This window comes from Condylura cristata, unplaced genomic scaffold, assembly GCF_000260355.1.
Source record: "Condylura cristata isolate star-nosed mole 26May11 unplaced genomic scaffold, ConCri1.0 scaffold00011, whole genome shotgun sequence".
Taxonomy (NCBI): domain Eukaryota; kingdom Metazoa; phylum Chordata; class Mammalia; order Eulipotyphla; family Talpidae; genus Condylura; species Condylura cristata.
The window spans coordinates 9,254,671-9,270,317 of NW_004567112.1; the positions used below are offsets into that span (position 1 = coordinate 9,254,671).

Consider the following 15,647-nt stretch of genomic DNA (forward strand, 5'->3'; position numbering starts at 1 on the left):
AAAAAAAAAAAAAAAAAAAAAAAAATACCAACCACCAAATTCTAATGAGGAGGCAGGATGCACATACATTGGATTGTTCACACCTTCTTACTGAGAATATAAGATGGTATGTTCATTCTGGAAAACACTAACAGTATCTTAAAAACTAAACATGTAATTATATGACCCAGAAAATGCTCTTCTGGGTATTGATCCTAGAGCAGAAAGAAAAAAAGAAAAACCCCATGTTCATGTAAAACCCTCCACATAAATGCTTATAGCAGTTTCAATGGTAATAGCCAGAAAAAATATAAACAATATACATTTGGGATTGTTAGTTCTTCCTGACTCTTTGGATTTACTTTGATGGGTGAATAGTTCAGCAAAAGGAACTACTGAAACAGACAACAATCTAGGTCACAAATCCAGAGAATTACATTGAATGGGGGGAAAACACAATCCCAAAAGATTACCTTCTGTATGACTCCATTTCTGGATTGCCCTTGAAATGACAAGAAGTGTGGCAATACTGACTAGGTGGCTGCCAGGGACTAAGGAAGAGGCAAGATAGGGGTGGATTCGGGGTGGGTATGGCAATACCAGGCAGGGATGGCTTCCCTGTGGGGGGGGGGGGGCTTTTGTGGGGGGGGCACTCTGTAGCTGGGCCGTGTGGATGCCAGCATTCAGGCCGTGTGGATAACACAGCCCAGTTCTGCAGCACGTTAGCATCGGGGAGATCTGGATGCAGGTTTCACAAGATTGCTATTTCTTGGGATTGTAAGCATTTCACAAGTACTTAAGAAGGTGGGCTTTTTAAAAGGCACTAGATTAAAGAAACAGAAATTTGACCTTGACTAATAGCCACAAATTTAACAAGTTCGTTATTAACTCAATACAAAAATATGTTTAGAATCTTTCCCCCAAGCTAAAAACACCACACATGAAAAAAAAAAAAAAAAAACCCAATGACTTACACTATTTATTTCTTTGGGTGATGAATTATTTCCAACTTTCAATGGTGACAGTGAGTTTCCTGGGGAGGAAAAACAGAATACCTAATAAAAGCCAAATATTACCTTATTTCTGAAAGTATAAAATTCTATAATTAGGTAAGAGCCTTAAAGCTGCACTATAAATAAGCAACATCCTACGTTTCCTAATGAAAAATTAGGATTTGAAATTTCCTTGACTTGCACTGTACTCGCCTCAATGTGACATTTTCTCCATTCACTAAAGGTTCCATCCTCTCTCTCAGGCTTCAACATCTTCGGACCTGTTTGTACTCTTAGAAATTCTGAGGACCTAAACAAAAACTTTTGTTTTCATGGTTTATTTCTACCAATATTCACTATTATTAGAAATTAAAAATATAAATTTCTGAATTGTATAATGAAAACAGAATTTTTTTCAAATGTAATACATGTTGACATAGTTTCTTATTTAAAAAGAAAAAAACTCCATGGGGATTACAACTGAGATGGAAAAAGTCACAAAATGATGTAAAAATAAACTATTATATTATTTAAAAAAAATACATTTCCATAGAGGAAAAACAGGGTGGAAGCAAGCGTTTTAAATTTTTGCTAACATTCGTCCATATTCTGCCTGACCAACGACAGCTGAATTTGCTTATCTGCACTTGCACTCACTGGCATGACTATGAGTCCCAGTGAAGTTTCTGAAGCCCATGTGGACTCACCCAGATACCACCAGGGAGGAGAAATATTGAATGTCGCCTCAGGTAATTACGAAATTTCTTAACATACAGCAACTCAAGCAGTAATTTAAGGGTTAATTACAACCTGGAATCTAAAACCCTATCATGAAGTTTTTAGGGGGGAGGGGAAAATACAATTTTCATATTGTTACATTAGAATACATTGATTTATCTTGTACTTTGAAGAGATTTTTATCCACGCCAAGACTAGGCTATCTCAGGAACTGGTCATTTGGAAAAGACTGAGAAATTCTGAGTAATAGAGAAGTTCCAAATGTTAAAACACTGCACAATAGCAAACAAATAAAAAAATAAAAATAAAAATAAAGATAAAAATCAGGTGTTTCCTATCACCAACACCCCAGCAGAAAATGTTAAGTATTGGGGAGCTGTCAAGCTGAGAGTGGCAGATGTTTCCTGAAGTTCTCATTTTTGCTTGAACTTTATCATCAGCTACAAACTACAGTGAGCTGTTTTCCTTAAGTGACAGGCTCACATTGTTCACTCTTGAGAAAATGATTACGAGCACTCTCAATCTGAATACCAGAATTTGTCATTCTTTTCAAGAAAAAACAAAGCTCCGGGCCCTCCCTGGTGGCGCAGCGGGTTAAAGCACTGCACAAAGAAGCTTAAGCCACTTCCTCATGAGTTCAATTCCCACCTGCCCCTGGAGGAGACCACATGGCGTGGCAGACCTCTCCTGACCCGCCCGCTGCTCCCCTCAGCAATGTACTTCGTCGATCTGCCTGTTCTGCACCCCACTCTGTCTCTGGTGAATCCTCTCACCCTCTGCATCTCTGGCCTGTACCCAGTTCTGTATGAATAAATAAATAAATCTTTAAAAAAAAAAAAAAAAAAAACAAAGCTCCAAGAAAAGTTTCTAATCAACTGAAATTTAGCTCACTGTTCACACATGTGCCTTCCATATTTCAGCTACAGACGTTCGACATAATTCCTTCTTTGCTAAATAAAATACTAAAAATACCTGCACAAAAGGGTCAAAATTTAGTACTAATGCCTACCACTTACTTCATCAATGACATTCTTACATGAAACTGGCCTTTCCGGTTATTGCATTAAGTACAAATAAAAACCAACAAAGACCCCATGAATGCTGGTACCCAGGCTGGGGTCACACCTGAGTTGAGCTAAGGCCCTGCATTTACTCACCTTTTCCTTAACAACATCAGCTTAAAGTCAACACAGTGTAAAAGGCAAGTAATGTTTTGATATTATTAGGATAAAAGTTTTGACCAGTTGGGGAATCTTGGTGACCCACAGCCACACTCTTTGAGAGCCACATCACTACAGTCTGAAAAAGATCACACCTCATCTACAGTCACAGAGGCTAAGTTCCATTAGGGCCCAGCAATAACAGGTTTTTAAAATTGGGAGTAAAGGAATGATAAAACTAAACAAGTCAATGTCTCAAGTAGATCTTTTTGAGTTATTACATGCATAAAATTTGCAAAGTATTTTTAAAAAATGGCCAATCTATACATCACCCATAAAAAGCCAGAATTTTCTTTTCCACATTTCAGTTCTATGATTGCAGGTCAAGCACTCATTGTAAATACTCTCTTCCCAGATGGATACTTGATGAGATTTTTTTTTTCCTTCTAAATTAATAATTAAATGCACATACTATAAGGTAGTTATATATTTAAATGCACATCCTACAAGGTGACTATTGTGTGAATACGCTACTGCTGTGTGGCTGCATATACTTATGAAGGGCAAAATCCACCACGAGTCAAGGATTCATGCTACAGTTTTCACTCACCTGTTGGCACTGTCTGCGGGTCTCCTTTGGCTCTAACCACTTCTCCACTAATGCCATTAGGGTGGGAAGACACTGAGTTGTCTTCCTGACTAGCCAAATATTGTTTGGTTTGTTCACAAAGCAAAAAATTGTTCTTTTTGCTTCCATTCTCAGGGCTTTTCAACCTGAAGTTAGGGTGGCTAGGGTATCTTCCAGGACTTCTCAAAGAGTCATGTGGTGGAAGCTTGCTTTCATTTTTCTCGAAGGTAAATGGTTCTTTCATTTTACAAGTTGATGTCTCCACATCAGTTCTTGAAATCATATTCAGCGGCAACTGAACACTCAGAGATGTCTGAAGAAGAAATGTATTTAAAAAGCGACTTTTAATTACAGAAGCAGTACTACAGGCCCGGGTTATTTCTTAGCAAGTAACATAGTTCTCACAAATGACCCTGAAGCAGGCATGACAGTGATATCAAAGTCTGACTTAAAAGTACAAGAAAAGTGGCCCTCCCTGGTGGCGCAGCGGGTTAAAGCACTGCACTGAGAAGCTAAAGCCACTTCCGCATGAGTTCAAATCCCGCCTGCCCCGGAGGAGACCACATGGCAAGGCAGACCTCTCCTGACCCGCCCACTGCTCCCCTCAGCAGTGTACTTTGTCGATCTGCCTGTTCTGCTCCCCGCTCTGTCTCTGGTGAAGCCTCTCACCGCCCCTGAGCCTCTGGCCTGTACCCCAGTTCTGTATGAATAAATAAATCTTTAAAAAAAAAAGTACAAGAAAAGAATGATTATTGCTTAATACAAATCCAGAGCTAAACAGAAGTCAACAACAGGCAAAAGGGGAAGGCCAGACACATCCAGATACTTTCAGAACTTTGTCACTATTCCTTACTTGAGAAAGATTTTGAAAGAAGAGACTTTCACGCTTAAAATATTTCAAAGCTAGAGCCTATAACTTAACACTGAATTACAACAGAGGTTATTTTTCAAGTCAGATCATCACCTACCTGTCTCCTCAGAATTCCTACCCCCTCTACTTGACACCATGCTGCGAGTTCCAACTGGCAAGACCAATTACCCAAGCGCTCTGCGCTCTCCTCTGAGAAATGCCTTCCTTCCTGGTTATCTTCACAATCAGCCTCAGCTGACCCCCATTTGGCCAGTTTTTCCCAAATCCTTTGCTTTGATAATCTCCAGCTGAGGTCCCATAAAGCGTAAATTACATCTATTGTTTTTAGGAATTTGTGTGTGCCTTTGAAAATACAGTAGTCATATTGTTGCAAAGTGCCTCTGATAGTCCTCTATCCAGAAATTGTGCTGGCCTGTTCTTTTCCTCTCAAAGAATACTCCATGTCCTGCCCACGACTCTTCTTTTTTAAGTAGTGACCTATGGTTTTGTTACAAACCCCTGACAAATCTTCCACCTAACCTCCCCTCCTTAGGGTTGAAAATGGAGGTGAAATCTCAATGTTGTTTAAAGGTGGAAATTTCCTCCTGTTTGGTGCCCTAAACTTGTCATCTCGTTGTTTGCTTTAGATTAGGCCTTGCCTAATCCAAGGCCCAAACAGAAAAGGCAATGAGACAACAATATAAAAAAACACACAGGCACACTCAAAGGTAGTAACTCTTCATAGGGATCTCTAACACAGGCCTGCAGATGGGAGCAGTGAGGGCTCAGACCCTGTGGGATCCTAAATTGAACAGAGCGTTCCCCTGTGTCATCTAATGGGATCAGACTGAGAACCACAATAAAGGCAGCATAAGAGAAATACTGTGAAATATTACAAGAGGAAGATCACCTCTGGAGAAAATAGTAGGGCTGTAAATACTGAGTATCTCTAGCCTCTGTATAAGAAATAAAAAGAACATGCACTAAAATACAGAGGTAACCACCAGAAAACAGAAACAACGCCTAACTTTAATATTACTCAGTCCAGCAGAAACGCTTCACTCTTAATATAAGCAAAAACTGATGGAGGAGAAATTCAGTCTACAGTAAGGAGACACCTGCCTTCTTACACACCAGTTAACGGACAGTGAGTGACAAGTATTTCAGTAACAACACAATGGATCAAAAAGGACCCATTACAACCATAGATGCTCATTCTTCCAACATAAACATATATATGTGTATATATATACACACATATATATATATATGACTACAAAACCCACCTCAACTAACTTCAAGAACCTACTAGGAGGCCAAATTTATCATCTAACTATAGCTCATATTCTGCTTCCCAAAGACTGAACTTGCAACCATCAAACCAGTTTTTAAAACTGTCCCTGGAGGGCCCTAGAGGGTCCATCCACCAACTCTAACCTACCTGTGCAGAGTTGCTGTGTAAGCTCATGGCTTCCATGAGATTTGCTGTCTAATCAAGAGATAACAATAAAATAAGTGATTAAAAGATATGAACAGAATGCACAGAAAAGGAAGATTAGTTGATAAATATAACAGAAAATGTTCAACCTCATCTGTAATAAAAAAATTAACTTGTAGTAACTAAGCATTACATTATTATCAGCCTACATAAGTGCAATTTTAAAAGACACTTATAGTTGAAGGGAATATAAATTAATATGCTTTTCCTGGCAAACAATTTGGTACAATATGTAGAGGTTTACAGTTTAGCCACTCACTTGATAACTCTAGTTTAGAAAAAAACATCCCACTGGAATAGTCCTAAACATCAAAAAGTTCTGAACCTATATTAATTTAAAAAGGAAAAAAAATTGTGATACCTTGTCTGGGCTACTGTACTACCATTTACAAATGCTATTAAAAAAAAACCTATATATTCAATGTACAATAAAGGGAAAAAGTAACAAAAGTTATTGTAAGAAAGATGAATGAAAGCTATTATATTCTAAACAACAATGACATTTTGGGGTAGGTAGACTGATAAGAGAATTTTTTTTCATTTTCCCAAATTTTGTTACTTTTATAGAAAAAAATTTTTAATGATTAAAATAGTTGAGAGTAAATCAAATTTTCCCCCTAAAATATGATTACTTACTTAAGCCAGGTAAAGGATCACAGTGATCCTTTATATTTAATGTTTAAGCCACAAAAGCAGGTTATAGTCATCGCAAGACAACGATGTGACTATAGTATGCGGCATGTAAACTCACAGTCTTCTGTAACTTTGCCCTTATTTTTAGTGAAACTGACAGTCATATAATTCCTTGCTTTTCTATAGTTACCAATAGACAGCTGTCTGTCTCCTCATTTATTTCAAATTGTTCGAGCACAGAAACCATGCCTTATTCAAAAAATTAACCAGAATCCTCTGGTTTCCACAGCCCCTCTCCTACTGTCTTGTACAATGAGGCACTCAAAGGATATTCATACGATAAAGCTACTTAAAGCGCACAGGTGTGATATTTTCATGACAACTTGGACAGACAAAACATTCCCTGTTTAAAATCACATCTGGTAGTTTTAAATGGGGAATTACATCATGTTGTGAGGTTTACTGAAGTTTAATAGCAAAACTTGTCTTATGAAGTCCCCAAATTGGCAAATGCATTTGACTTTAATAACAATGCCAACAAGAGAATCAATCTTTGACCTATCATAAAGTTTAAGCCACAAATAAAAAGCATAAATAAAAGGCTCCACTTATGGTGGAATATTTAGGGTACAAAGACACTTCACTAACTTCACCCTGATTTTCTTACAACTTCCAGGACAAGCAGACATCTAAATGAGTTTTTACAAGAAGTTTATCTACTTTCTTGCCTTCAGGACAGTCCATTGTTCTTCATTCTTCTTTGTAAAAATGGTTCTCTTCCCAACTGACAAGCTGCAGTTTGACCCAAACTTTGCAAACATCTAACAGAGGGGGGCACCTGAAACTGGTGTATTTGCTGCAAAGGGCATGATATGGAATAGGCTGACCTCACCCAGTTTTAAAACATTTTTTCCCATATCCAATGCACCATTTTTTACATGCCACAGGTAGATGGAAACGTATTTATGATCATCCTCATCTAAGTAGTTATAATGGCTCCTTAACTAACAAGAGGTTAATTAGAATGGCCCTCAAATTTCTTTATGCTAAAAGAGTCCTGATATTTTTAGGGCTCATATAATAAAAGAGCAGTAGAATGAAAGCATAATTTCCTTGTAATTCTAAGGGGAAAAATAAAGCCTGGGCTGTATTGTCTTCTTTGTTCTGTACTTAGTACTTTGATTGCAATAAGAAGCCAGCTCCCTAAGGGCAAACCCTTTATTCTGCTTCCCTTGGGAAAGATCCTCCTCTTCCCCCATCATCAAGAACATTCTAGGACACCTTGGGACCAGTGAAGGCAATCCCTCCTTTCCTCTCAGGAGACCACAGCCTAGTGGTCAGAGTAAACCCAGTGAATTAATTCCTCTAATACCAATACTTAGCAGTACCTTTTGTCTTTCTCTGTCTTTGTGTTGCTGGTAACTTCCTGCAACTCCAAGGAAACACTTAGCTTTAAAGCAATGAAACTCAAACGAATCAGTCGCTCAGATCCAAGCCTGAGCAGTGTCTTTGCCCTCATGGAGCTATGCTGGCTCAGACAAATCACTTCATCTTTCCAGGACTCTGACCATAAAACGTGGCCAGCAGAGGTAACTTCCTCTTGACTTACAATCATGGGGAATGAAATGCAAGACTGTGAACTACCAAGCACAGTGTCTGGGGCTTCCTGTCGATAAATTCCTGGGAGGCAGCTGTTATTTCTTTTGTCCCACTCCTCACACAAAGAATTTCTTACGTTCACAGTGGAGCTAGTTTGCATATTTAAGATGTTAAGTAATTTGAAGATTAAGATATGCTTATTTCTTTATTTTTACAGATGAGGGAGACCTGAGAAGGTGGAACTCACCAATGCCTCCAAGGTGAGTGCTTTACACAACTGAGATGAAAATTCAGGTCAGGGCCCTCGATGCACTAAGAAGCTATTGGCAGCCACTGCAGACAAGTTGGAAGCCCAGTCAGGGAGGTGGCCCACATGGCTTGGCAGACCTCTTGCGTCCTGCCCACTGCTCCCCTCAGCAGTGTATTTCAGTAGACCTGCCTGTTCTGTTCCCACTCTGTCTTTGGTGAATCCTCTCACCCACCCCTCCCGCCTCTGGCTTGTACCCCAGTTCCTGTATGTCAATAAATAAATCTTTTTTGAAAAAGAAAATCCAAAAGGCACACACGATGTAAACACTTGAACAAGCTAGTGTCAGCTAATTCATGGCTAAGCAAATGCTTCCGACCATTGGGCGGTGGGAGGTGTCGAATTAGAGTTGTGTGCGCTGCTGCTGCTGCGTATTAAACAATGGCACTGAATCCTAAAACCAGGGTTTTTTTTTTTTTTAAGATTTATTTACTTATTCATATGGAACTGAGGTACAGGCCAGAGATGCGGGGGGTGAGAGGATTCACCAGAGACAGAGAGGGGAGCAGAACAGGCAGATCGACGAAGTCCACTGCTGAGGGGAGCAGCGGGCGGGCCAGGAGAGGTCTGGCTCGCCATGTGGTCTCCTCCAGGGCAGGCGGGAATCGAACTCATGCGGAAGCGGCTTTAGCTTCTTAGTGCTGTGCTTTAACCCGCTGCGCCACCAGGGAGGGCCTAAAACAAGCTTATTTTAACGAAAAGGGTTAAGGGATCCTCTAACGGGATGCAAATGGAGCTTCCTGTTTTGGCCAGTCACGCCAGCAAGTACCATTTTGCAAACCTACTACAGGACTTGACCTCACAGCCTCGAGGCCTCACTCCTCGAGTCTCTGCACCCCCATCCTCACTCCTATCACACAGATTTCTCCTGCCCTAGACCTGCCTGATCCTAGCCAACCCAGGCTCCCCACAGCTTTCCATCCTCCCACCATATTTCCAAGCCGCTCGTACCGCTCAACGCCCGACGGCCTCAACGCCTAACCTCAACGTCCAGCGCCCAACGTCCGGCCTCCAACGACCGAAACCCCATCTCCCCAGGCCCGCTCCTGGCTCCCGCTTGCACCTGGTAAGCCTGACCTGGCGAGAGGTGAAAGGGCGGCTGACCCCAACCCGTCTCTGAAGCCTGGCCGTGGTGGAGCGTCCGTGCCCGGAAGCCCTGTGGCCTGAGGGAGCTCCTGGCGCTGCCTCACCGCCACAGCCTGAGGGCCCGCCCGCCGGACGCTGCGCCTGCGCAGTTGGCGCTCACGTGCTCAGCTACGCTCACGTGGGTCCTTTGCGTGCTCCAGCTTGCACCTCTCCCGCCTTGGGGCGGGAAGACCCGTATGTTCTTCCTGGAAACTGACTGTGGCTGTAGCTCAGGATTATTGTGCAAAGACGTACCTAGGAGCTCTCGTGGGCAAATTTTGATCGTAAAGATGCAGATCTTTTGTCCGCCAGCCACCAAGGTCACTTAGGTCATATTAACCACCCTAATCTCAGGGTTACCCCAAGTGACTCCCCTACTTTCACCTGGTCTTGGAGACTAAACACAAGGATCACTTACACCTTCTTTGCCTGACTGAGAGCCTATGATTACACTTTGATGTTACCCGAAGAAAAGATTCTTTTCACTTTAAAAACAATAACAACAAAAAAATAAATGATAGACATTTTAAACAAATTAACAAGGCAAACAGTTCCTGTATCTAACCATCATCCACTTTCAGCATCAGTTCAAAATCTTACCTACATCTCTACCTATACATTCTCCCCACTGTTTTGAAGCAAATCCCTGACCTGTTCTTTTTTTCTTTCCATCAGTTTTTAGAGCAGTTTCAGATTTAAAGCGTAAACTGAGAAGACAGAAGTTTCCCAAGTAAGGCACATCTAGTTTCCACCGTTTTGAACACATCACATGGGTAGGATAAGCTTGTTATAATTAAGGAACAAGTGCTGATGCATGATTAACTCAAGTCCAGCACTTTGAAGTTTTCATTTAGATTTTCTATTTTTTGATCTTTTCCCTTTCTGAGCTGGAATTCATACAAAACACCCCATTATAGTTGTTGTGTCACCTGTGGCTATGGCAGTCTCTCCATTTTCCCTTGTCTTGTCCCTTGTCCCAAGCATGGCTACTGAGACCATCTGCAGGTGTCCTAGAGTTGGAGTTCACCTGGTGTTTTGTTTAGGAGAAGCCTGGAGTTCAGGGTTATTAGAAGGAAGCCCACCAAAGTAAAGTGTCCTTCTCATTGCCCCAACATTCAAGTACACATTCTAGGAAAATGATTTACGGCAGCTGTTTTCTATGATCACCTAACTGAGGTGTTTGTCTAGCTATACTATAAAGTTCTACTATAAAGGTATTTTCCCCTCCCCCTTTCTATGCTGTTCACTTGGAATGAAGTCACTATGTACAGTCTACACCTAAATCTATCATTTTGTTCTGCATTTATTCCATGGAATTTGATAAAGTACTTTTCCACACCAGCTACTTAAATGAGATTTAGTTTATGAGAAATATGATGCTTTGTTTTTATATCAGTTTTCAGAGTATGATGATTCCTTGGAATCCCCCAAAGGACATGCCATCTTTAAAAACCATTGCATTCCTATTTGTTTTTTAGATTTATTTATTTATACATACAGAACTGGGGTATAGGCCAAAGGTGCAGGGGTGGGAGTGGGTAAGAGGATTCACCAGACACAGTGTGGAGCAGAACAGATGTACTGAAATACATTGCTGAGGGGAGCAGCAGTCAGATCAGGAGCGGTCTGCCAAGCCATGTGGGTCACCTCCCTCGCTGAGGATCAATCTCGTGCTGCAGTGGCTGGATAGCTTCATACTGCTGTGTTTTAATTTGTTGTGCCACCAGGGAAGGCCCTTGTGCCACCAGGGAGGGCCCTGTACTCCTTGATTTTTAATGTAGTAGACATGTTTCCAGCAGTTACTGTTACATTATTTTTGAATGCTAAATTTGTCCCTTCTTTGACCAGTGGGAGCACCTTTGAACTAACTCCTGATCTTTTGACACAATTCCTGTTATCTTGACTTTCTGTTAAAATCAACATGTCATAGGCTCTCATATATTTTCCTAGATCAGACTTAGAATCAGACTTTGCTCTCCAAAAGAAGCACAGGTGACTTTATGGGAAATTATATTTAGAGTGCATAGTGTGGAGATGAGGGACATACATTGGGTGGATCTTTATTCTAGACCTCTTCAACAGACATTTTTGTAATAAAAAAAATTGACATTTTTAAATTCAGATTTAGGATTGCAGAATTTTCACTTACTTTAAAATTTTTTTTAAAGATTTATTTATTTATTCATACAGAACTGGGGTACAGGCCAGAGATGCGGAGGGTGAGAGGATTCACCAGTGACAGAGTGGGGAGCAGAACAGGCAGATTGAGAAGGTACACCGCTGAGGGGAGCAGTGGGCGGGTCAGGAGAGGTCTGCCACGCCATGTGGTCACCTCCGGGGCAGGTGGGGATCGAACTCACGTGGAAGTGGCTTTAGCTTCTTGGTGCTGTGCTTTAACCCGCTGCGCCACCAGGGAGGGCCCTAAAATATTTTTTATTTCCTTTGTTATAGGCTGAAACTCTTGGCCCTCCCAAAGCATATTTATGTCATTTATACTAATAAAATGTTATCTATTTCAGAAATAACTACAAATATCATTGCTGATAATATGACTATTGAAAAAGTAAAATTAAAGTTCCTTAGATTTCCTTTTCCTTGGAATAATATATCTCACAGGAAGTTTTGATCTATTCATTGCCATAAAGTCAAATCATTTCTTTACTAAGACACTTTAACAACAGAATGTGTTTTAATGTAGCATCTTCTTTTAAGGGGTGAGGTGTCATTTCCTGTTGAAAAGGAAGTGGAAGACTAACACAATGTTTTATTTTTTAAGTGACTTTTTTTTATTTTGCCAGTCGTATCAAAGAAATTTAACAGAAGATATCTTACTTTACAAACTCTTGCATTGACAACTCCTTAGAATTAACTACTTTTACTCAAGAGTTGTGTATAAAATGCCCTTAACCAAAGTCCACCATGCCAGAGGACAGAGGATGCTTGCAAAGCCTCCAGGAACCCAAATGTTCACCTTAATTCGCCACAACCATTACATGACTGAATTCAAAATACTTTTTGTTGCTAATTATTGAGCAGCTTCTGCGTATCAAACCCCACTCTGGATGCTGCAGATATCGAGGCCACTCGCCGTGCTCCAGGCGCTCCCACTCGGGTGCCCGAACGCACCAACCATCGATTATTAAACAATGGTTCGTGCAGCTCTGCGGACACGAACGCGGTGTTATGGAAACCCCCAGATTCCGTCCCAGTGCAGCCTGACAGGTAGGCTGCGCCTGCTGATCCCGCCCCGTCAGGTGCCAGGGTTGCGCCTCAGAGTTGGGAGTCATGACTTGGAATTCTGTGTTACTGCTTTCTGCCCCAGAGTAATACAAGGAGGGGCCAAATGGTGAGGAGCAATTAAATCCAACGAACGCGTCCTCTAGGAATGCCCCGCCTGGGTCGGGAGGGGCGTGAGAGGCAGCGCAGGTCTAAAGTCTGGGAGCCTACCGGCCGAGTCATCCCGAGCTAGGGCATCCGGGCTTGTCCTCACTGCTGGTCCCGGCGCTGCGGGGAGGGGAGGGGTGTCCCCAGCTGAAGGCCCGGCGCGGCCCCGCCCACTGCAGACAGGTTAGTCTGCCCCCCAGGTGCGCGCGTCACGTGCCCGCGCCGCGCGGATTGGCTCCTCCCGGGAGCCCCGCCCCCTCAGCTGTAGCTGGGCCGGCTTCGGCGTCGCCGCCATCTTTGTTGATGTGTCAGCTCCGCGGGGGTTTGAGGGAGCGGTGGCGGGGGGAGCGCGGCGTCGGCCCTGTTTCCCACCGCGGTCCCTGCCCATCTTCTGGTCTGTTGGGCCCGGGTATGGAGAAGTTGGTTCCTGAGCTGGAGCTCCAGCGGCCTCGTTAGGGGTGCGGCCTGAGCCTCCTAGAAGCGGGGTGAGTGACCGAGGGGCGCCCGGGACGGTCTGGGAGTCGCGGTGGCCGCGCGGCGGGACTGCCCATCCACCCCGATGTGCCCTGCGGGTGTCGGGGCGGGAGTGGACCGGCTCCCCACCTGGCTTCTCCAGGGGTGTGACGGAGGCGAGCGCCGGGGTGAGGGGCGCAGAGTTTGGAACCCCCTTTTCTCCCTCCCTCTCTCTTTTGATCCCGGGCCGCTGGGGTTGGAGGCGGCCGAGAGGAGTGGGCGGGGGTCCTGGGGCCGCTTCTCCAGAGCGTCTGGTTTGGGGCGTAAGAAGAGCCAGTAAGAAGAGGCAGCGAACCCCACCTGCTCTGTGATCTTTCTTCGACTCTGTCGTCTCTTTCTCTTCTGATCTCCAAGTTGACTGCGGCGTGTTTCATGTTTGCTGCTGTGGCGACTTCTTCTCTTTCCCCAACATGACCATGACGGAGATTTTAAGTAAAACTTAGAGGTGATTCTTTGTGATTGTGGATGTGCGAGATAGTACTCTTGGTTTTCCCTGTTCCCTGTCTTCCAAGGACACCACGGCATTTGATAGTCCTTGGCTGGTAAGAATGGTGCTTCAAATTTGTGTTTCTATCAAGCGTGTAAAATAGTAAATCCCCTTCTACCTGTCCCCTGCCCCCAGCCCTGGAGAACAGTGCAGGTGTTGTTATTGCTCAGCTGCTAAGAATTTAGTAACTTCAGCCAGTATTCACATCTTGATTTTGTTAAGAGAAAAGAGGCCTGGATTCTGATTCGGAACATGTGCGATTAGAATCTGCCTGTTCCACTTCATTGTCTTGTTATCTATGGGAATTTCAAAGTATAGCAAAGACAGTACAGCCCCAAGCATTTGGCAATTTTCTCTGTGTGTGTGTTGGGGGGCTTGGGTTGGTCTCTGGTCTTTGCTTTTTATTTCTTCCAAAATGATAGTCTGGGAGTTTTCCTAAGGAAGATGGGCAGTTGATCAATGGAACAGTGTTGAAGTGTAGTAATACTCATTAAAAAAAAAAAAGAAAACCTATTGAGGGTGAAGCTTTCTTAACTACATCTTGATATTGGTGGAGTCTTGATCTTACAAAAAGATAAATACTGATAACACAGAGAGTGAAACTGAACTGTCTCCTGTGTATAAAGTATACTGTTCCCTGTATATTTGCAATTCTTTTATATTCTACAAATAGAAAACAGTGATGATTGGTTTTTTTCTTTTGTTTCCTTCCTTTTCGGTCTTTTCATGTTATTTTAAATTCATTGGAGGTATTAAATGACTCAGATTTTGCAGTACTAAGAATGAAACTTTGCTATTTTGTAGTAGGCAAGCATGTGCAATTACTGAACAATTTACCCAAAAATGTGTGGCTTGTTTATAAATTGTTCTTATTCTTTTAAAGATGTGTACAATGTGCAATCCAGAATTCTTGCATCTCAATTTCGAGGTTTCTTCAAACAGTGCAGATTCCGTGGTGTCAAGGGCATTTCAGAGTCTTATTCATTGCTAACTCTGTAAAGGAATAGTATAGCACAGTAACTACTATTTAACTTTTTGTTCCTTCATTCATAACTTCAAGAGTTGTCTTTTGATGTTGTACAATGACAGCATGGCTGATGATGGCTGCTTAGTGCACTCAGTTGAAAAGCATCCCTGTGCAGCCTCCTGTGGAGTTTATGGAGGGGAGGTAAGCAGTGCAGCTGGCTCTTTAGAGAGATGACAGGCTGAAGCAGCCTTGTTAGAGATTTAGAAGACATCTTTTCCCCTTTGAAGAATGATTAGAAATCTGCATTAGTTTTCCAGGTTCATCTAACAGTTTTATGTTAAGGCAAGAATCTTTAACATGCAGTTCTGGGCTTGTTTATTTCTTTCAAAAAATATTTAAGTTTTTCTTTTGTCCATTATCTCTAATTGCATATAACAAAGTGATTCTTGAATTTTTCATCAGCATGTCACTGTGCTTACAAGATTGTGAACACAGTATTATTCATTTCAAGGTGACAATTTAAATTTACAAATTACTTGAAAATTCAACTTTTTTTCTCAGCTGCTAAGATATTAAAAGTCTTTCCTGGTGCTAAGAATTAAAAGCAAATATTGGGGTGAAGGGGTAATAAAAAGTAGAAATCAAATTCAGAAAAGTATTGTTTGGCATGCTGATAGAAATTTTCTTTTTCCTTTTTTTTTTTTTTAAAGATTTATTTATTTATTCATATAGAACTGGGGTACAGGCCAGAGATGTGGAGGGTGAGAGGATTCACCAGAGACAGAGT

General features: G+C 42.1%; 2 protein-coding genes across 2 annotated transcripts in view; one reads left to right on the plus strand and one right to left on the minus strand.

Annotated features, from left to right (window-relative positions):
- Positions 1 to 13,029, minus strand: part of TDRD1 (tudor domain containing 1) — a 42,271-nt gene extending 29,242 nt beyond the window's left edge. Inside the window, exons 1-3 of the mRNA XM_012723501.1 lie at positions 12,957 to 13,029; positions 3,480 to 3,810; positions 954 to 1,012 (exon numbers count right to left, since the gene is read on the minus strand). Of these exons, the coding sequence (XP_012578955.1) occupies positions 954 to 1,012; positions 3,480 to 3,810; positions 12,957 to 12,968 (402 nt within the window). The 5' untranslated portion in view covers positions 12,969 to 13,029. The remainder of the gene's footprint in view (positions 1 to 953; positions 1,013 to 3,479; positions 3,811 to 12,956) is intronic.
- A 163-nt stretch (positions 13,030 to 13,192) lies between these two features.
- CCDC186 (coiled-coil domain containing 186) overlaps positions 13,193 to 15,647 on the plus strand; it is a 34,590-nt gene continuing 32,135 nt past the window's right edge. Inside the window, exon 1 of the mRNA XM_004680421.2 lies at positions 13,193 to 13,378. The gene's annotated coding sequence lies outside the window, so the exon portion shown is untranslated. The remainder of the gene's footprint in view (positions 13,379 to 15,647) is intronic.